At 42.9% G+C, this 17826-nt stretch overlaps 1 protein-coding gene across 14 annotated transcripts in view; it reads right to left on the bottom strand.

Moving 5' to 3' along the window:
• The window catches only part of PTPRK (protein tyrosine phosphatase receptor type K), a 430669-nt gene that overhangs the window by 205421 nt on the left and 207422 nt on the right, over positions 1 to 17826 (bottom strand). For all 14 annotated transcript variants that reach the window (XM_067466813.1, XM_060753318.2, XM_060753320.2 and 11 more), the window contains exons 4-5: positions 2688 to 2769; positions 71 to 186 (exon numbers count right to left, since the gene is read on the bottom strand). In XM_067466813.1, coding sequence (XP_067322914.1) covers positions 71 to 186; positions 2688 to 2769 — 198 coding nt within the window. The remainder of the gene's footprint in view (positions 1 to 70; positions 187 to 2687; positions 2770 to 17826) is intronic.

Here is a 17826-nt window from a genome sequence, read left to right as displayed (position 1 = left end):
GAACTAGAACATTTGGGGATTTTTTCCCAGAAATATACCAACAAATACATCAGAATGGGTTAAATCTTACCTGCAGCCATAACTTGTTGTTCACTGCATCCCTCCCTGTAGCAATGCACTGAAATGTAGCATTCTGGCCTGCATTGACCTCCACATCCCCCAATCTCAAGAAATGAGGAGATTTATCTGCGTAGGTAGGAGTATAATAGTTACAAAATGTACTCACAGACTTTTTTTAAAAAAAAAAACTTGTATACTTCTTCCAAAAGATACACATTATTATAATCGTTGGGTAAGACTAATTCTTTCATGAAATAAAACAACTGTTTCAGCTCACGAAAGATAACAAAACAGTCTTCATCATTCTTTCCTTACTGCACTAACTCTGCTTAAGCTTGTCAAACATGAATTATATATAAAGTGATTTATAATACACCAGGCACAACTGAAAGGAAGTCCAAAAATTCAGACTGAATTTCCATTACATTTTGTATTTAGGCACTGCAATGTTAAACTTCAGCATTAACAATATAAAAAGTCAGATTTAATTAGCTGTATATAAAGTGTGATCCAGTTCAATGGAGAACCCCTTGTCAGTAAATATCACCTGCACCACTAGATACAGCAACATTTGACCCACTGACAAAGCTTTTCATACTTACACATTGCCTCAAGGAAAGCTTTGTAACAAAACCATTCGTGTGAAATATTAGTGTTGCAAAAGGTGGTAGCTGCTCTACTCTCCCCCTCCCCTCTCTCTATATAATCAGAATACCCTCTTAAATTATCCATGAATAGGCAAAACATCAAGGGTTCTTGGAAGACAAAGTACAATCATTTTGTTATATTTTTTATTTTAAAAGTTCCATTCAATTGAAAAACAATTAAACTTTCATATTAATTATCAGAACCAAATGTCATATTTATAGCCTTATGCAGCCTAATAGAAACAGCATAACACCAAACCCTACCTTTTCTACAGATTTTCCAGTAAAAGGTTTTTTTTTTTTAATGTATTTTAAAAATTTTACATAGAGGGGCAACATATACAAGGGGTGCAGTAGAATTTTGGGATATTTATCAAAGCAGCAATTCACCAAAACACTGGCGTGTAAGGAACCAAGGGCATAAGAAATGCCTTGGTTAGCTTCATATGTTCTCCCTGATGCAGTTAGCCCACCATAACTCTTAATGGTTTGTCATCTGATTTCTTTAAAAACACACATTATAGACGTTTGTTGGCAGAACAAAATTTCCAAGAGCGGTCAAAAAGATTTCTGCCTATATCAGAGCTTCTCAAACATTGGTCCTCTCCAGGTTCAGAACTCCATTTTCAGAATTCTTGGCCATTGGCCATTGTGCTGTCGCACGCTGGGCCTGTGCATCAGACTGTAGACAGGACATAAATTCTGTGTGCCCAACGGGACGCCGGGGCTGCCTCAGATTAAAGGCCTTTGGATTTCCTTAAAACACGGTCTCTAGAATACTTAAAGGTTCAACAAAGTTCTTTATCAATGAAAACAAACAGGTACTTTAAGGCTTTCTTAACAGTCTATTGGCTCTCTCTCAATCTAGTCCACAGGGAACAGGCACTATCTTCATAAACTATATTTTAGCTAATAGGGAAATCCTTAACTTCTAATCTGGGCAGTCTGTATTCACCTCTGTTGACGTGGAGCCCCTGCACCCAGTACCAACTGTGTCTGGCTTCCGCGAGTGACCCTTACCAAGCTGAGCTTTGTAGACTTCCAGGGGAAAAGGAGTTCAGGTTTCAGTGGTGGCTGGCTGAAGTCCCTCAGCAAAGGAGCTGTAAGGCTGTATAATCCTTGGCCAAGCTATGGGACCTTTCTCCCTGGCCAAGCTGTAGAAGACAGCTTTCTACAGGAGCTCTTGGTATTATGTCCTGCATGGAAAGCTTCTCTGTGTGGACTGACCCAAAAAGGCTCCTATTCCCTCCAAAACCCCAAAAGGGGGGCGGAACCAGGGAACCTAACTATAATTGACAGGTGGCTTGCCCTATGATTGCAGCCAAAAGAAGCCACCTATCTGCAGAGTCCCTGAAACTTGGGACTAACAAACATTAAATGCAAAGCAAACAAAATTGGAGCTCCTGGTACTGTTGTACCTGCACAGCCATATTTTCTAGGATGCCTGAAGAACCAGAGTTTGAGAAGCAGTGGCCTATATACTTGATCAGCCAGGCTGGTACAGGGTTATGATGAATCATATTCAATATGGCTGCCCACAACAGTGAAACCCTATACGTTATTTTAATATGGACTCACTCATAACAATTAATGAAAGCAAGGATGAGATAATTTAGACATTTTAAACAGTATTTTACCAACTGGCTTTACAGAAAGTTGATTTTGATGTTTCTGTTCAGTCTAGAGCTTTGAGGATAAGATATTCAGCCAACAATAAAAAATCTGATGTTCACATTTACTATAAGCTACACTTCTGTGAATATGTGAGAAACACTGGGTAAAGTTACTTAAGTAAGGATAACAAAATTAATTCTGTACATAAACATTGTCTTTTTCTAATAAGTCAAAATAAAGAGAAAAGCAAAGAGAAGATGCAACGGAGGAAGAACACCATCATCTGAATGATGGAAACAGCAAACAAACAATATTGAGCCTTCTGGAAAAATACTATGAAAAATGTCATTCTTAATCACTCCTTACCACAAGGGTAACTCAGAACCTGGATGTCATCAATGGCAATGTAGCCATTTCTTCCATCTGAGACTTCAGCTTCAAATATTACCTGTCAAAGGGGAAAGAAAAAAAATGTTTACAACACATAATGAAACAGAATTCCCATCAGTGCAGTGGGCAGATATAAGACTAGAAAGCTAAACTTTCTGTTATACTTCATTAATCAATTTAATGATGTTTACAGTTCTTTATTTATATCAAGGCCAGCTCTTAATTAACGCCACTTCATTGCTAAAATGTGTTCTTTCTGACTTGGTAGGTACAAAAATTCCACTTTAAAATGTGTCAGCTCTTTCCAATTTAAAAAAAAGCCCAACTTTTAATTTTTTTTAAAAAAAAGAATGTTTTAATTGTTAGCATTTTCTGCCCAACAAGTCAGATGAACATCAACTTGACAGTCAAAGTAAAACTGTAAAATTAATACATTTGTATTACATTCATTCTTGGCTTACATTAAGCAATTACATTAGGCAAAAATGGCACACATTGAATCACAAAGTATCAAATTACACTGTATCATATTTCTCATCTTACACTTTACCCAAATCCTGTGCTACTTGAAAAGTATTATCAGATAAGGACAAAAAGAAATTACTGTCAGCATGTATAGGACAGTTATGTCTTTAGTTTATTGTAGCAGCCATGGACAACATGTGACCATCCAGATGTTAGTGGGCCATAAATTTCATCAGGATAGCCAGTGGTGGAGGACTATTAGAGCCATTGCCAAATAAAACTGAGAAAGCCACAGTTGTTCTAATTCTTGGGTAAACACAGAGTCTTGATCTAAATAAAGTCGCTAGTGTCTATGTGGTGTACAGTTGAACTGTTCCCCTTCTTTTGAACAACAAATTAAACATGAGCCAACATGTTTAGCCTGCAGAAGAGAGGGCTGAGAGAACACATGATGGCTATGTATAAAGATGTAAGGGGAAGTCACAGAGAGGAGGGAGCAAGCTTGTTTTCTGCTGCCCTGGAGACTAGGATGCGGAACAATGGCTTCAAACGACAGGAAAGGAGATTCCACCTGAACATGAGGAAGAACTTCCTAACTGTGAGAGCTGTTCAGCAGTGGAACTCTATGCACCGGACTGCGGTGGAGGCTCCTTCTTTGAAGGCTTTTTAATGAGAGGCTGGATGGCCATCCCTCAGGGGTGCTTTGAATGCGATTTTCCTGCTTCTTGGCAGGGGGTTGGACTGGATGGTCCATGAGTTCTCTTCCAACTTTTTGCTTCTATGATTCTCTAGTCTCAGGATGGATGAAGACCACTGTTGCATAATTTTTTATTACAGTAGAGCAACATTTCAGTATTACAGGAATGGATGTTAATTTCCAAGCAAGGATATGATGAAAGGATATGAGTGAGAAAACATGCTTTCCCTTCTATGCAGTTATCAGCTTTGGGGAGACATCTTTTATTGCAACCAACATGCAGTGGTGGTGGACTCTCCCTCTGTACTTCCAATCATTCTGCTCCTCACACTAATAGCATTCATACCAACAACAATCTTATTTGTGCATATCCTCATGAAATAATGACCACATATTCTTCCACCAATAAATTGTTGCCATTTTACTGAAGGAATGCTAGAAAATATTAGAGGTTCAGGGGATGAAACAGAGCAGTCATGAGAAAATTAATATGGATGTAGAATGTATACTATATGCAAGATACCAAGAGGTGTATTTCTGCAATTCCACTTTATCTACAATGCCAATTCAGTGACCGTGTCACATATGGATCCCACATCTGTGTGGATATCTCATTATTCTCATACCTCCTAGGAGGCATATCTCTGAAAAATGCAATGTGTTTTAGTAGTACTGTAATATTTCATTCACTCCTTTCTGCACCTGACCAAATTGGAAATATTTGTGGAAAGCTCTGTATCTCAGCAAATTCCTCCTGCTGGTCGTCGAGCCAATATTCTATCTCTTTTTTTCCCAAAAATGTCTAGAGGCAAAGATATCCAATATATCCAACACTATTACAGTTTGGGGTGGGGATAAACATGTAGATATCTCCAGAGGTATTCCAATTTCCATCACTGTTTATTAGTAAAACGTTGTTCAATATTTTGCAGTGTTTCACAGTAGTAGCTTAAACAACATGCCCTTTACATTTTCTTCCCTAAGAATTCCTGTATATCCCATCTTGAGAGCCAAACTGGGAGTGTAAGACACATATATCTACAAGTATCTCCATTCTCTTTTTTCATTCATAGTAAGATAAGGGGTTGATTTTTGCTAAGAACAAAATAACCAAATACAAAACTACGTACGATACAAATTCCTTTCCAAAGCTCAGCCAGAGCAGACATCTGAAATATATATTTTTGCCTTTTCAAGAACAACAAAAAATATGACTCCAGATGCAGAGACTCTGTATTCAGAATACAGTGGAAATATAACAATTTAGATCCAAACTAACTGGTAGGTGAATTCAGTGTGAAATAGTAATGGTGCTTGACCTCTAGGTGGAAGGACAGAAGCCTCCCTCTATTTTCTAGCATCTGGAATAGTATCCAATATACACTGGAATTTCTAAATCCAGAGGGCCTTTGGAAGTCTGGTCTTCACAGCAGCTTGTCGAGTCAATAATAACAAGAGATTGGAAGCAAAAAGAAATGTTAGTGTATCAATGTGCAGATCATATCCTTTCAATGATATGATCAAGCAATGTTAAGATTTGAGATGATCTGTTTTCAGGGTTGACAATGAACTTAGGAAGGAAATGAGAACTTTACAGCAAATAAGATGAGAGAACTTTGGAAACTGGTGGTTGACTATATGGGAAGATATAACCTAGAAACAAGTGTAATGGAAATGGAAATAAAATTTAGAGGCACGTGTGTCTATTACCACTATTTTATTTTATAGTCTGACTTATAGAATCCTACCCTTTCCCTTGGAATCCACGTTCAGTTCTTTACATGATCAAATATTTTGCTTTGACTAAACAAAAAAGTCTGCTTTTCCTCCACTTCGGTTTTATTCTCTTGCTAGGTTTCACCGTGCATCATTAAATTGAGCAGAAAGGCAGATTCCAACTGCCCACAACCTAATTGTCCTTATTTCAGCAGATCATTCATCTGGCAAATCATCTCTTTCTGTCCAGCTACAGGAATAGATGGATTCTTACTAGTTTAATTATCCAAAACGTGAGCTCAGATGTAGGTCATTTTTAATGTCTGGTGTCAAGAGCGATGCTAAGGAACTGGATACAGAAGGGACTTCCAATATGCCAGTATGGAAACAAACCTACACTTCAGCTTAGAAATGAAAAGACTGTTGGCTTTCATCCTATTTTATCCTCACTCCACTTGCCTGAAATTCCAATCATCCCAGTCTTGCTCTTGTGGTTAAAGGACATTTCGAGATGATTGACTGAATTATTAATAGAATATGTATTTTAATAAATGTGAAGAAAGTGGAGAGAAGAACAGGAAGAACCAATAGTTTTGAGATTTCCATCTTCCACCCTGAAACAGATACATCTCTAATAGAAACTCTTTGGGCTCATTCCAATGGGTTTAACATTTTAGGCTGAAACATCACAATAATTGAAATATACTATAATCTCCAATGTCATTTTCAGACACTAGCCATCCCTAGACTTCTTTGGTAATAAGCCAGAGATTTCAGAGTCTATTGACAACAACACCTTCTGCCTCCTCTGTGGGATCTAGAAATATTTAAAGAGAGGAAGGATTTCTGCATTTGTAAATGCAGGGAGGGATGAGAGAAAATCCAGTGAAAAGGTGGAAGGGTAGGAGGAGAAAGAATAGAGGATGAGTCTGGTTCTAAAATAATTTTAAAAATTGAGCATCAAAATATCTGTTAAAACCAAATTGTGTCATATGCACAATGGCCCTGAATAGCCAACTTAAATAAATTCATCACTATCCACAAAGGAAGAAGTATAGTTTGTTCTCTTCCATCCACCCACATTTTGAGAACTGTAAAGAAACAAAATACTGCCTACACATAATCATTTTATGGTATAACTCCTTTTTCACAGAGCAGGATGAGAAGGTATGTCTAAATATGTATCTTTCACTTAACCCACAAATTTTTTGTTGACATAATAAAATTAATCTCCCATGTAAAACTTCCAAATAATTTTTGCTTAGCTAATTAGAAACCATGAAAACATAATTACTTTTATTTGAATGCTTAAGTAATGCTATGAGGCAGGTTTTTTTTGCTTACAGAGCCCCAGAGGATTTTTTTTTTTAAAAAAATACAGTAAATCAAATACTTGGGTGGAAAATGTGTAATCAAATCTCTTAAAGATTTGCTAGTTAAGAAACAGAAACATTTCTCCCAAGAGTTCAGAATGGAGCTAAGTGGCTGACCCCTTCTTCTGAGAACATTATTGCACTTGGTCTTCTGTATCCATGGATTCTGTATCCACAGGTTCAACCATTTACATCATGAAAATATTGTTTTTTTCAATTCCAAAAAGCAAACAACAATTTTGACAATTTTATTCCAGTGGATTTCTAAAAACAGGACACATCCATGAATTTTGGTATCCACAAAGTGTTCTGGAAACAAATCCCATCGTAGACCAAGGGCCCAGTGCACATTTAACAGGGTTGGTCGGCACAGATAGGATTATTATATGCCTGATTATATAATAATAGAAACATTGAATAATCGAGTTGAGAGAGACCATGTGGGCCATCCAGTCCAACTCCCCCCCCCCCAATGCAGGAAAAGTACAATAGAAGTACCCCTGGGAGATGGTGATCTAGTCTCTGTTTAAAAGCTTCCAATGAAGGAGCTTCCACCATACTCTGAGACAGAGAGTTCCACTGTTGAACAGCTTGTACAGCAAGGAAGTTCTTCCTAATGTTCAGGTGGAATCTCCTTTTCTGTAATTTGAAGGCATTGTTCTGCACCCAAGTCTCCAGGGCAGCAGAAAACAAGCCTGATCCCGCTTCCTTATGGCATTCTTTCACATATTTATACATAGCTATCATGTGATATCATACCCCATCATACTAGCAACGATGATCCATATAGTTAACACAATGGTATTCCCCATAGTAACCTATGGATGCAAGAACTGGACCATAAGGAAGGCTGAGTGAAGGAAGATAGATGCTTTTGAACTGTGGTGTTGGAGGAAAATTCTGAGAGAGTCTTGGACCACAAGAAGATCAAACCAGTCCATACTCTAGGAAATAAGGCCCAACTGCTCACTGGAGGAAAGGATATTAAAGGCAAAGATGAAATACTTTGGAAACATAATGAGAGGACAAGATAGCTTGGAGGAGACAATGATGCTGGGGGAAATGGAAGAAACAATGGAGAGGGGCCAACCCAAGAGGGGCAAACCAAGGGCATAATGGATGGATTTTATCCTTGAAGTGCCTGGCTTGAACTTGAAAGAGCTGTGGGTGGTGATGACTGACAGGGAGCTCTGGTGTGGACTGGTCCATGAGATCACAAAGAGTCAAAAATGACTGAATGAATAAACAACCACAACATGTCTCCTCCCAGCCTTCTTTAAACATGCCCAGTTCTTAAAGACAACCCTCATAGGGCATGGTCTTCAGACCATTGATCATTTTTGTCACCCTCCTCTGGACACATTCCAGATGGCCAATATTTCTTTGGAACGGCGGTGCCCAGAATTGGGCACAGTGTTCCAGATGAGGTCTAACCAAAACAGAATAGAGCGGCACCATGACTTCCCTCAATCTAGACACAATCAATCCTCAGACTGCTGCTGCTCCTGCCACAGGGGTCCTGAATCCTTCCATCCAGCTTGGCTGTTCCTTGGGCTACTTGTGAGTAGGAGGAGCCCCAGGCCCTTTCCAACTGGGTGTGGATCGCGGGGATCACCTGAGCCGGGCCCTGGCGGTTTCAGCCTTGCTGCCCTCTCCATCGGGCCTCGTTTCTCCCCTCTGCGGAGTGTGGGGAGCGAGTTGGGGCCTACTGCTGGGGCCTACTGCTGCCGTGAACGCTGCTCCAATTGGGCCTTTGCCACCTGGGCCTTACTGGGTGGGCCGCTGGGCCATAGCGTCGCAGACGCCCTCTCGGCTGGGCCTTGCTGGGCGAGCCGCCGCGCCGTGGGTGGCTGGAGCTGGACTCTCTACCATCTGGCCAGCTCTGTCATCTGGGCCTTCTGCTCCCCGCCCCCCTGCTGGAGCTGTGAGTGTCGCCCGGCCGGGCCTACTATCAGACCTCCCCAGCTGGGCCTTCTCCATCCGGCCTGCATAAGGCTAGGCCTCTTCCATCTAGGCCCCGCGAGCGGGCTGCTGCATTGCAAGGACTACTGGAACGGGGCCCGGGGCTATCTGAGCCGGACCCTAGCCATCTGCGGCCGGCTGGCCGAACCGAGCCGGAGTGAGACCTGCTCCGGCCACCATTCTTGCAGCGTTGCTCAGACCCGCCGTCTGCTGCTGCGGCTGAGGGGGAGACGAAGGAGACGCGCCGTGAAAGACATGCCGCGGCCGCCATCTTGCCGCGTTGTTTGGTCCCTTGCCGCGTTGCTTGGTCTTGCGGCCCTACCATCTGGGCCTGCACGTTTCCCTACCTCGCCGCTGGGCCGACTAGGCGTCGGCTACCTAGGCCCATCAAACAACCTAGTCGCTGGGTTCAACTCTACCTGAGCCTTCACCATCCTCGCCTATTCCGCCTGTACCCCTACCTCTCCATCATCTGGCCCTCGCCATCGGGCAAGCTGCGGACAGCTCTTCTCTGGTGCTGACTTTCATTGTGTTGTTGTGTAGACCTTGTGTTGATCGATATTGTGCAGACCGATTTTGTTTAGATCTTGTTGTGCGGGCCGCTTTCTGTGTAGACCGACAGTGTGTTGCCTGTTGTGCAACTTAGCTGGATATAGACCAACTGGGCTGACCACCGCCGTGTTGACCACCTCCGGAGGACCATCCGCTTTCTTTACATCAGTCGTCTATAGTTTACATCTGAATCACAGCATTTTGCCAACTGCCAATCTCTTTAACTACTGTGTTTACATATTGCGAACATTGCACGTTACAGTTCCTTTCTACCTTTGCTGCTAATTTGGTAATAAGAGCATAATATAGCACCTTAAGGCGCCTGCCTCTGCTGCCAACTGTTTTTGCACTTTACCCCTTCCCCGATCCCTCCTGCCGCACTTTAGTAGTATTGAGGGCCAATTTCTGGGTTTTTTGTCGCACTTTAAGATCCTGCACCTTATGAATCGCCCTAGTGGCTCGTAGCCATGGAGTTTACTATTGTTGCACTTTAAGACTCTAGCACTTTAGGTATCATCTTACTTTCACGGCTACACGTTTACCACTTGTATTACTACCATCCACTGAAGTGTACTGTTTCCACCCATGTGGTCCCCCACCCTCCTATGTATACTGTCCCTGATAGTATTGACTGGTGAGAGGGGCAGGGGAGGAAGTGGGCTGGAGCCTGTGAAGAACAATGAGGAGGGGAGGGGGGAATAAAGAAAACCAAGGCAACTGGCAAGAAAAAACGCCAACATTCCAAACAACTGGTGAAACAGAGACTAAGACTTGGTCATGAACTGCGGCACAGAGGAGGGGAGGTGTTCCACTAGCCGAGGGGCCCCCATAGAGGTCGTGGTGGGAAGGAGGAGATGCGGGAAAAGGAGACCTCAAATTCGGCTAAATTCGGACCATTTATCCACATTAACAATTCCAAATCGGTCTCCTAAGGTAAATTGGTGTAACCAGGTGAGCGGACCCTCTGGACTGAAGGTGGTGCTGTTGAACGCCAGATCTGTCAACGGAAAAACGACCTGGATCCAGGACCTAATCCTGGACGAGCGGGCAGATCTGGCGTGCATCACGGAGACCTGGCTGGATGAAGCTGGAGGAGTAAATCTGACCCAGCTCTGTCCTCCAGGCTTCTCCGTGCAGCACCAACCGAGATCCGGAGGTCGGGGAGGCGGGGTCGCAGTGGTCTATAGAGATTCCATCCATCTGACCAGGTGCCCCATCCCGCAGACCACAAATTTTGAATGCGTCTACATGAGGGTGGGTGACCGGGACAGAATAGGGATTCTGCTAGTGTACCGTCCACCTCGCTGCACTACAGTCTCCCTACCTGAGCTAGCGGGGGTGGTCTCGAGCCTGGCGTTGGAGTCTCAACAGCTCCTTGTGCTGGGAGACTTCAATATCCATGCCGAGGCGACCCTCACAGGTGCGGCTCAGGACTTCATGTCTGCCATGGCAACCATGGGGCTGTCCCAACAAATATCTGGCCCCACCCACTGTGCTGGACACACATTGGACTTGGTTTTCTGCCAGGGATGGGAACAGGGTGGCGGTGTGGAGGAGTTGTCCATCTCTCCGTTGCCATGGACCGACCACTTCCTGATCAGATTTAGGCTCACTGCGCCCCCTAACCTCTGCAAAGGTGGAGGACCCATTAAGATGGTCCGCCCCAGGAGGCTTATGGATCCGAATGGATTCCTGACGGCTCTTGGGGATTTTCCTGCCACCTCGGTAGGTGACCATGTCGAGGCCTTGGTCGCTCTCTGGAATGGGGAGATGGCCAGGGCAATTGACATGATCGCTCCGGAGCGTCCCCTCTCAAGTAACCAAGCTAAACCAGCTCCTTGGTTTACTGAGGAGCTGGCAGTGATGAAGCGAAGGAAGAGGGAACTAGAGAGCGTGTGGCGTTCGGATTCGAGCGAGTCAAATCGAGCACGGTTTGTGTCCTTTCTTAGGGCATATGCCGCGGCAATAAAGGCCGCAAAGAAAACCTTCTTTGCGGCCACTATTGCGTCTGCTAAGAACCGTCCGGCGGAGTTGTTTCGGATTGTCAGAGGTCTTTTAACTCCCGCCACCTCAGGCGGGAGCCCTGACAATTCGGTCATGCGCTGTGAAGCATTTGCTCGGTTCTTTGCAGACAAAGTCGCCTTGATCCGTTCTGGGCTGGACGCCGCGTTAAATGCAGTCTCTGAGGATGTAACAAGAGCACCTGCTTGTCCTATTGTGATGGATTCTTTTCAGTTTGTGAAACCCGAGGATGTGGACAAGATACTTGGAGGAATGAGGCCCACCACGTCCATCCTAGACCCCTGCCCATCCTGGCTTCTGAGGGAGGCCAGAGGGGGATTGGCTGAGTGGGTAACAGTGGTGGTGAATGCCTCCCTTCGGGAAGGCAAGATTCCAGCGAGCCTAAAACAGGCTATTATAAAGCCGCTGTTGAAGAAACCATCACTGGACCCCACTAAATTGGACAACTTCCGGCCTGTTTCCAATCTCCCCTTTTTGGGCAAAGTCATGGAAAGCGTGGTGGCCTCACAACTCCAGGTATTCTTGAGAGACACGGATTATCTGGATCCGGCACAGTCTGGTTTCAGACCGGGACATGGTACCGAGACGGTCTTGGTCGCCTTAGTGGATGATCTGCGCCGGGAGCTAGACAGGGGGAGTGTGTCCCTGTTGGTGCTCCTGGACCTCTCAGCGGCCTTCGATACCGTCGACCACGGTATCCTTCTGGGGCGCCTTGCGGAAATGGGCCTTGGGGGCACTGCTTTGCAGTGGCTCCAGTCATTCCTGGAGGGCCGCACCCAGAAGGTGTTATTGGGGGACTCCTGTTCTACACCACAACCTTTGACTTGTGGGGTTCCACAGGGTTCCATACTGTCCCCCATGCTGTTTAATATCTACATGAAGCCGCTGGGTGAGATCATCCGGAGTTTCGGGGTGCGGTGTCATCTGTACGCAGATGATGTCCAACTCTGTCACTCCTTTCCACCTGCTACTAAGGAGGCTGTCGAGGTCCTGAACCGGTGCCTGGCCGCTGTAACGGTCTGGATGAGGGCGAACAAACTGAAACTAAATCCAGACAAGACAGAGGTACTCCTGGTCAGTCGCAAGGCCGAACGGGGTATAGGGTTACAGCCTGTGCTGGATGGGGTCGCACTCCCCTTGAAGGCGCAGGTTCGCAGCTTGGGTGTGACCCTGGACTCATCGTTGAGCCTGGATCCCCAGGTTTCAGCGGTGACCAGGGGAGCATTTGCACAGCTCAGGCTCGTGCGCCAGCTGCGCCCGTATCTCGGGAAGTCTGACTTGGCCACGGTGGTACACGCTCTGGTCACATCCCGCCTTGACTACTGCAACGCTCTCTACGTGGGGCTGCCCTTGAAGACGGCCCGGAAGCTTCAGCTGGTTCAGCGCGCGGAAGCCATGTTACTAACTGGAGCGGGAGGCAGGGAGCACACAACGCCCTTGTTGTCCCAGCTCCACTGGCTGCCGATTTGCTACCGGACCCAATTTAAGGTGCTGGTTTTGGCCTACAAAGCCCTAAACGGCTCCGGCCCAAAATACCTTTCGGACCGCATCTTGGCCTACGAGCCCACGAGGACCTTGAGATCGTCTGGGGAGGCCCTTCTCTCGATCCCACCTGCCTCACAGGCACCTCTGGCGGGGACGAGGGAGAGGGCCTTCTCGGTGGTGGCCCCCCAGCTGTGGAACACTCTCCCTGCAGACATCAGACAGGCGCCCTCCCTTATGTCCTTCCGAAAAAGCCTTAAGACATGGCTGTTCGAGAAGGCATTTAATTAAGTGCTATAAAAATGTGGTAAAGACGACTGGAAAGGAACAAGGAATATGAGACTGGTTATGATTCCACTATGAGACGAAGCGGATTTTTAGTGTAATTTTGTAATTGTTGTATTGTTAATATGTTGTTGTAATTGCCTCTTTGTAAATTGCCTTTTTATATGTGTTGTACACCGCCATGAGTCGCCCTAAAGGGCTGAGAATGGCGGTTAATAAATGCATCAAATAAATAAATAATAAATAAATAAATATTAGTTTTGATGCTGCCCAAAATACCATTGTTTTGCTCAGCTGCTGCATTACACTGTTGGCTCATGTTCAACTTATTACCCACAAAAATTTCCAAGATCTTTTTCACATGCACTGTTGTCAAGCCAGGTATCACTCATCCTGTCTTTTTTCATTTTTTTTTCTACCCAAGCATAGTACCTTACATTTGTACTTGTTCAAATTGATTTTGTTATTTTTGGCCCAGCTATCTAATCTGTTAAGGTCATTTTGAATTCTGATCCTGTCAACTGGAGTATTAGCTATCCCTCCTAATTTGGTGTCATTTGCAAACCTGATAAGCATGCCCTCTAAACCTTAATCCAAGTCTATATAAATAAAAATGTAATGTTCATTTGTGGGATTTAGATAACTCAAATTTGGACACAATACACCTAACAGGGCCAACAAATGACCATCACTCATAAAAACACTGAAAAACACAGTGGAAGAAACTTAAAAAGCCATAAAACAAAAATACATTATAACGCATGCACAAAACCACACACACACACACACACACAAACACACATACATACAAATATACACAAATATATATACACACAAAACTCATATACACAGACTTGGCCACAGCAAAGCATGGCAGGTGGCAGATAATCATTAATAAAGATGTTGAACAGGACCGAATCCTGCGGCACTCTACTAGTCACTTCTTTCCAAGATGAAGAGGAACCATTAATGAGCATCCTTTGGGTTCCGTCACTTAACCAATTACAGATCCACCTAACAGTAACACTGCCTAGCCCACATTTGACTAGTTTGCTTGCAAAAAGTTCATGGGGGACTTTACTAAAGGCCTTACTGAAATCAAGATATGCTACATCCACAGCATTCCCTGCATCTACCATGCTTGTAACACTATTAAAAAAAAGGATAAGATTAGTCTCACATAACTTATTTTTGAGAAATCCATGTTGCCATTTAGTAATCACAGCATTCCTTTTTAAGTAATTGCAGACTGCCTTTTCCCTATGCTTTATTAGCATTTCACCAGCGTCTCCATGCAGAGGCTCTACCATTTCCTTTTCTTCCTTTTTCTACTAACACGGTCAAAGAACACATTTTTATTGTTTTAGAGTTTAGTGTTTTGCCTTACAAATCTTTTTCCTACATATGTTGGTTATTTGTTTGAATTTCTATTTGGTGACTTCCCCCCTTTTCCATTTCTCGTGAATGTCTCCTTTAAATCTTAGAACAGTTAAAAGCTCTTTGGACATCCATTCTGGTTGTTTTACACTTCTCCTATTTTTACTCCTTGCTGGCACTGTGGCCTATTGTACCTTCAGTACCTTACTTTTTAGAAACTCCCATTCATAATCAACTCCCTTCTCTTTTAGTATTCCTGTCCATGGAAGCATGCTCAGTATTTCATTAAATTTCATGCAGTCAGGTCTTCTAATGCCTAGATGCATGTTTGACCTCTCTTATTTTCACCCTTCCTTTGTATCAAGAACATATGGTCACTCTCACCTAACAATCCCACCACTTTCACTCCATTGATGAGATCCTCACTGCTGGTTAGGATCAGATCCACTGTTCAAGCAATTCTTGAAGCTGTAATCCAAAGCTTTGGAGAGTTCTCACTGGTCACACAGGTACCTTCGCTGATGTTAGCAAGGTACCCACCCGGTGACAGCCAGCACCTCTACAGAACTCTCTGGCCATCTGCTGCAGTGACAGGTGTGACAGAAAAAAGTGACAGTTGAGTTGAGTCTTTCTGAATTTGTTTCAGCCTGGCTTAACCCTAAAGATTCTTCTCTTCCCCCAAGACATGGAGCAATTGATTCAAACCACTGTACAGGAGAAGAGATTCCAACTAAACATTAGGGATAATTTCCTTATGGTAAGAGTTGTTTGACAGAGAAATAGCATATTTGTTAGTCTGTGATGAAGTCTTTTTCTTTGGAGGTTTGAAAGACAGGCTGGATGGTTATCTGTTGGAAGTGCTTTGATTTTGTATTCTTCCTTGGCACAGGGTTGGACTAGATAGCCCTTGTGATCTCTTCCAACTCTATGACCCTATGAGAACAAAGAAAATTGCTTCGCTAGGATCCTCATGCAGAAGCAGTTACATCAGACTGACCCCACACACTCCAACCCAAGATATTCAAACTCCAGAGTGGGAGTGTATCAGAACAGAATGTCACATACACTTCCTTCTTTTATTAGAAAGTTGCTGATAGCACAAGAACAGAACTGTACTGAAGAAATAGCTTTTTGGCACTTCTAATCTATGCATAGATTCATACATCAGAGAAGTTATCGGGGAGGCTATATCTTTATCTTTCTAGATGACTTTCTAAGAGCCACCAATCCTTAGTCAAATTTAACTTTAGCTCTCATTTTTCCAACAGTAATTTTTTTCTGTCCCATTTCCATGTCCATCTAAATTTTTAGGGTATTTCTGATCATTTCTCCTAATGAAAGCATTTTCTACACACTTTTTGACACACATACAATTTTACTAGAGACTACCTAATATAGTGCTTGTCTAATATGTGCACTTTTCTCTTTTAATACACATTCAGGGTCCTGTATTAGAATTTGCAAACCACATCATAACATTTTAAATAATGCAAATATCACTGTGTAACTACATTTGCATTTCTGTCCAAGTTCAAAAAGTGTAGGTTTACTAAATCTGCACTGAAATTTAAGCCAAACAAGTTTCTCCCCATCCCTAGAGCAAATGTCTTGCTTTTCTTCTTTACACTCTGATGTCTTCACATTATTCCAAAAGAAAGGAGAATATAATCCTATTCATTTATAAATATATCTAAGATGAGAGTGAGGAAGTATAAAAATTCATGAGATATTTGAAGGAAGTGCTAAAATGAACAGATACAAGGGCTGCATGAAAATTGGTCATTTTCTCTAGTTTTGCTCACAGCATGATGGCCAATGTCCTCTCCTTTTGACTTCCAAGCTCATGACTAGCAAACATGGCTTTGCATGAGGGATAAATGTTTGCTTTATGTTGGATTTGTTTGCTCTGTGTGTGGGTGTTCCAATTCACAAAGGTCTGTATGTGAATAGAGTCTAGGCTTCCGCTTTTATTGAATGAGAAGGAAGCTTTAAAATGTGAACACTAAAACAGCAGACAAGGAAAACAAAAATTATCTGCAAACATCCAAAATAGGACACATGTCCACACAGCAGCTTGCAGGGCTTTTGAGAGTTTCTGAATTACCATATGCATGGATCACATGAAGCCATATCAGCAATGTGCTATTCCATTTAATCAATATTGCTCAATGATCTATATTTAGATAATAAGATAAATTTCAGTGTATATATGTGAATGTTCACAATTCCCTCATATTGTCAGGTCTGTTTCATCGTTTTCAAATGTTCAAGGGGAAGAATGTTAACATGTGGACTCAGAAAATATTAATACCCCCAAAGGTAATAATTATATTTTATTTGGTAGGGCCAACCTTTCTTTCCTCATCCCCATCTCAAGTCTTCTGGGTATGACATGCCCGCATCCCCCAAATGCAACTGCTTTTATTTGACAGGCAATTCTGATTTCAGTGTTTAAATATTTTGGAATGGGAAAATAGTGAACATCACAGGATTTGAGGAAGGAGGTTGGGCACAAAGAAGCATAACATTTCATGATAGGACCTAATTCTTTCAAGACTTCAAAGCAATGCAAAGGTTTAAAAATAAGCACTGTAAATTAATATGTTCATATCTTCCTTGATATCAGGAAAAAGCAACACTCACAAACTCACCTAAACTAACCTAAAACTATGGCTATGTCAAGCCCCTTACATCAGCTAAAAGCCATGTTCACCTTTTGACACATGTCATACTTCTAGTTGCACCAAACCTCCTGGAAATACGGAAGCCGAGCTGTTTGAAACTTGAATCACAGTCACTCCCCATATTCAGGTACTACTTAATTTTCCATTCTTTTCCTCAATATGGGGAAGCCATCACCAAAACTATCCACAATTCAAATCATGACAGAATGTGAGGAATTGAAAAAGACAACAATGTTGCTTATAAACCCATCCTTTCCCAGACATAGATTGTTCTGGTTGTTGCTTTTGCTCTGCTGTTGAACACATAACTATGCTTCTAGCCACTGTGATCAAATTCTACTCATTAGTGAAAACTATCTTCTAGCTTGAAAAGGAGTCCAATTTTCCTTTATGTGAAATGGCTATTGTACATAAGACCAAGGTCCAAAAAATATCAGGGCAGCTTTCAAAATGATGTCAGGATGGTTTCCCATCAGGGACTATAAGCTGCACTTATTATT

This window comes from Anolis sagrei, chromosome 1, assembly GCF_037176765.1.
Source record: "Anolis sagrei isolate rAnoSag1 chromosome 1, rAnoSag1.mat, whole genome shotgun sequence".
NCBI classification, from domain to species: domain Eukaryota; kingdom Metazoa; phylum Chordata; class Lepidosauria; order Squamata; family Dactyloidae; genus Anolis; species Anolis sagrei.
The sequence above is the reverse complement of the archived record's forward strand: the minus strand, read 5'-3'. Positions and strand labels throughout refer to the sequence as shown.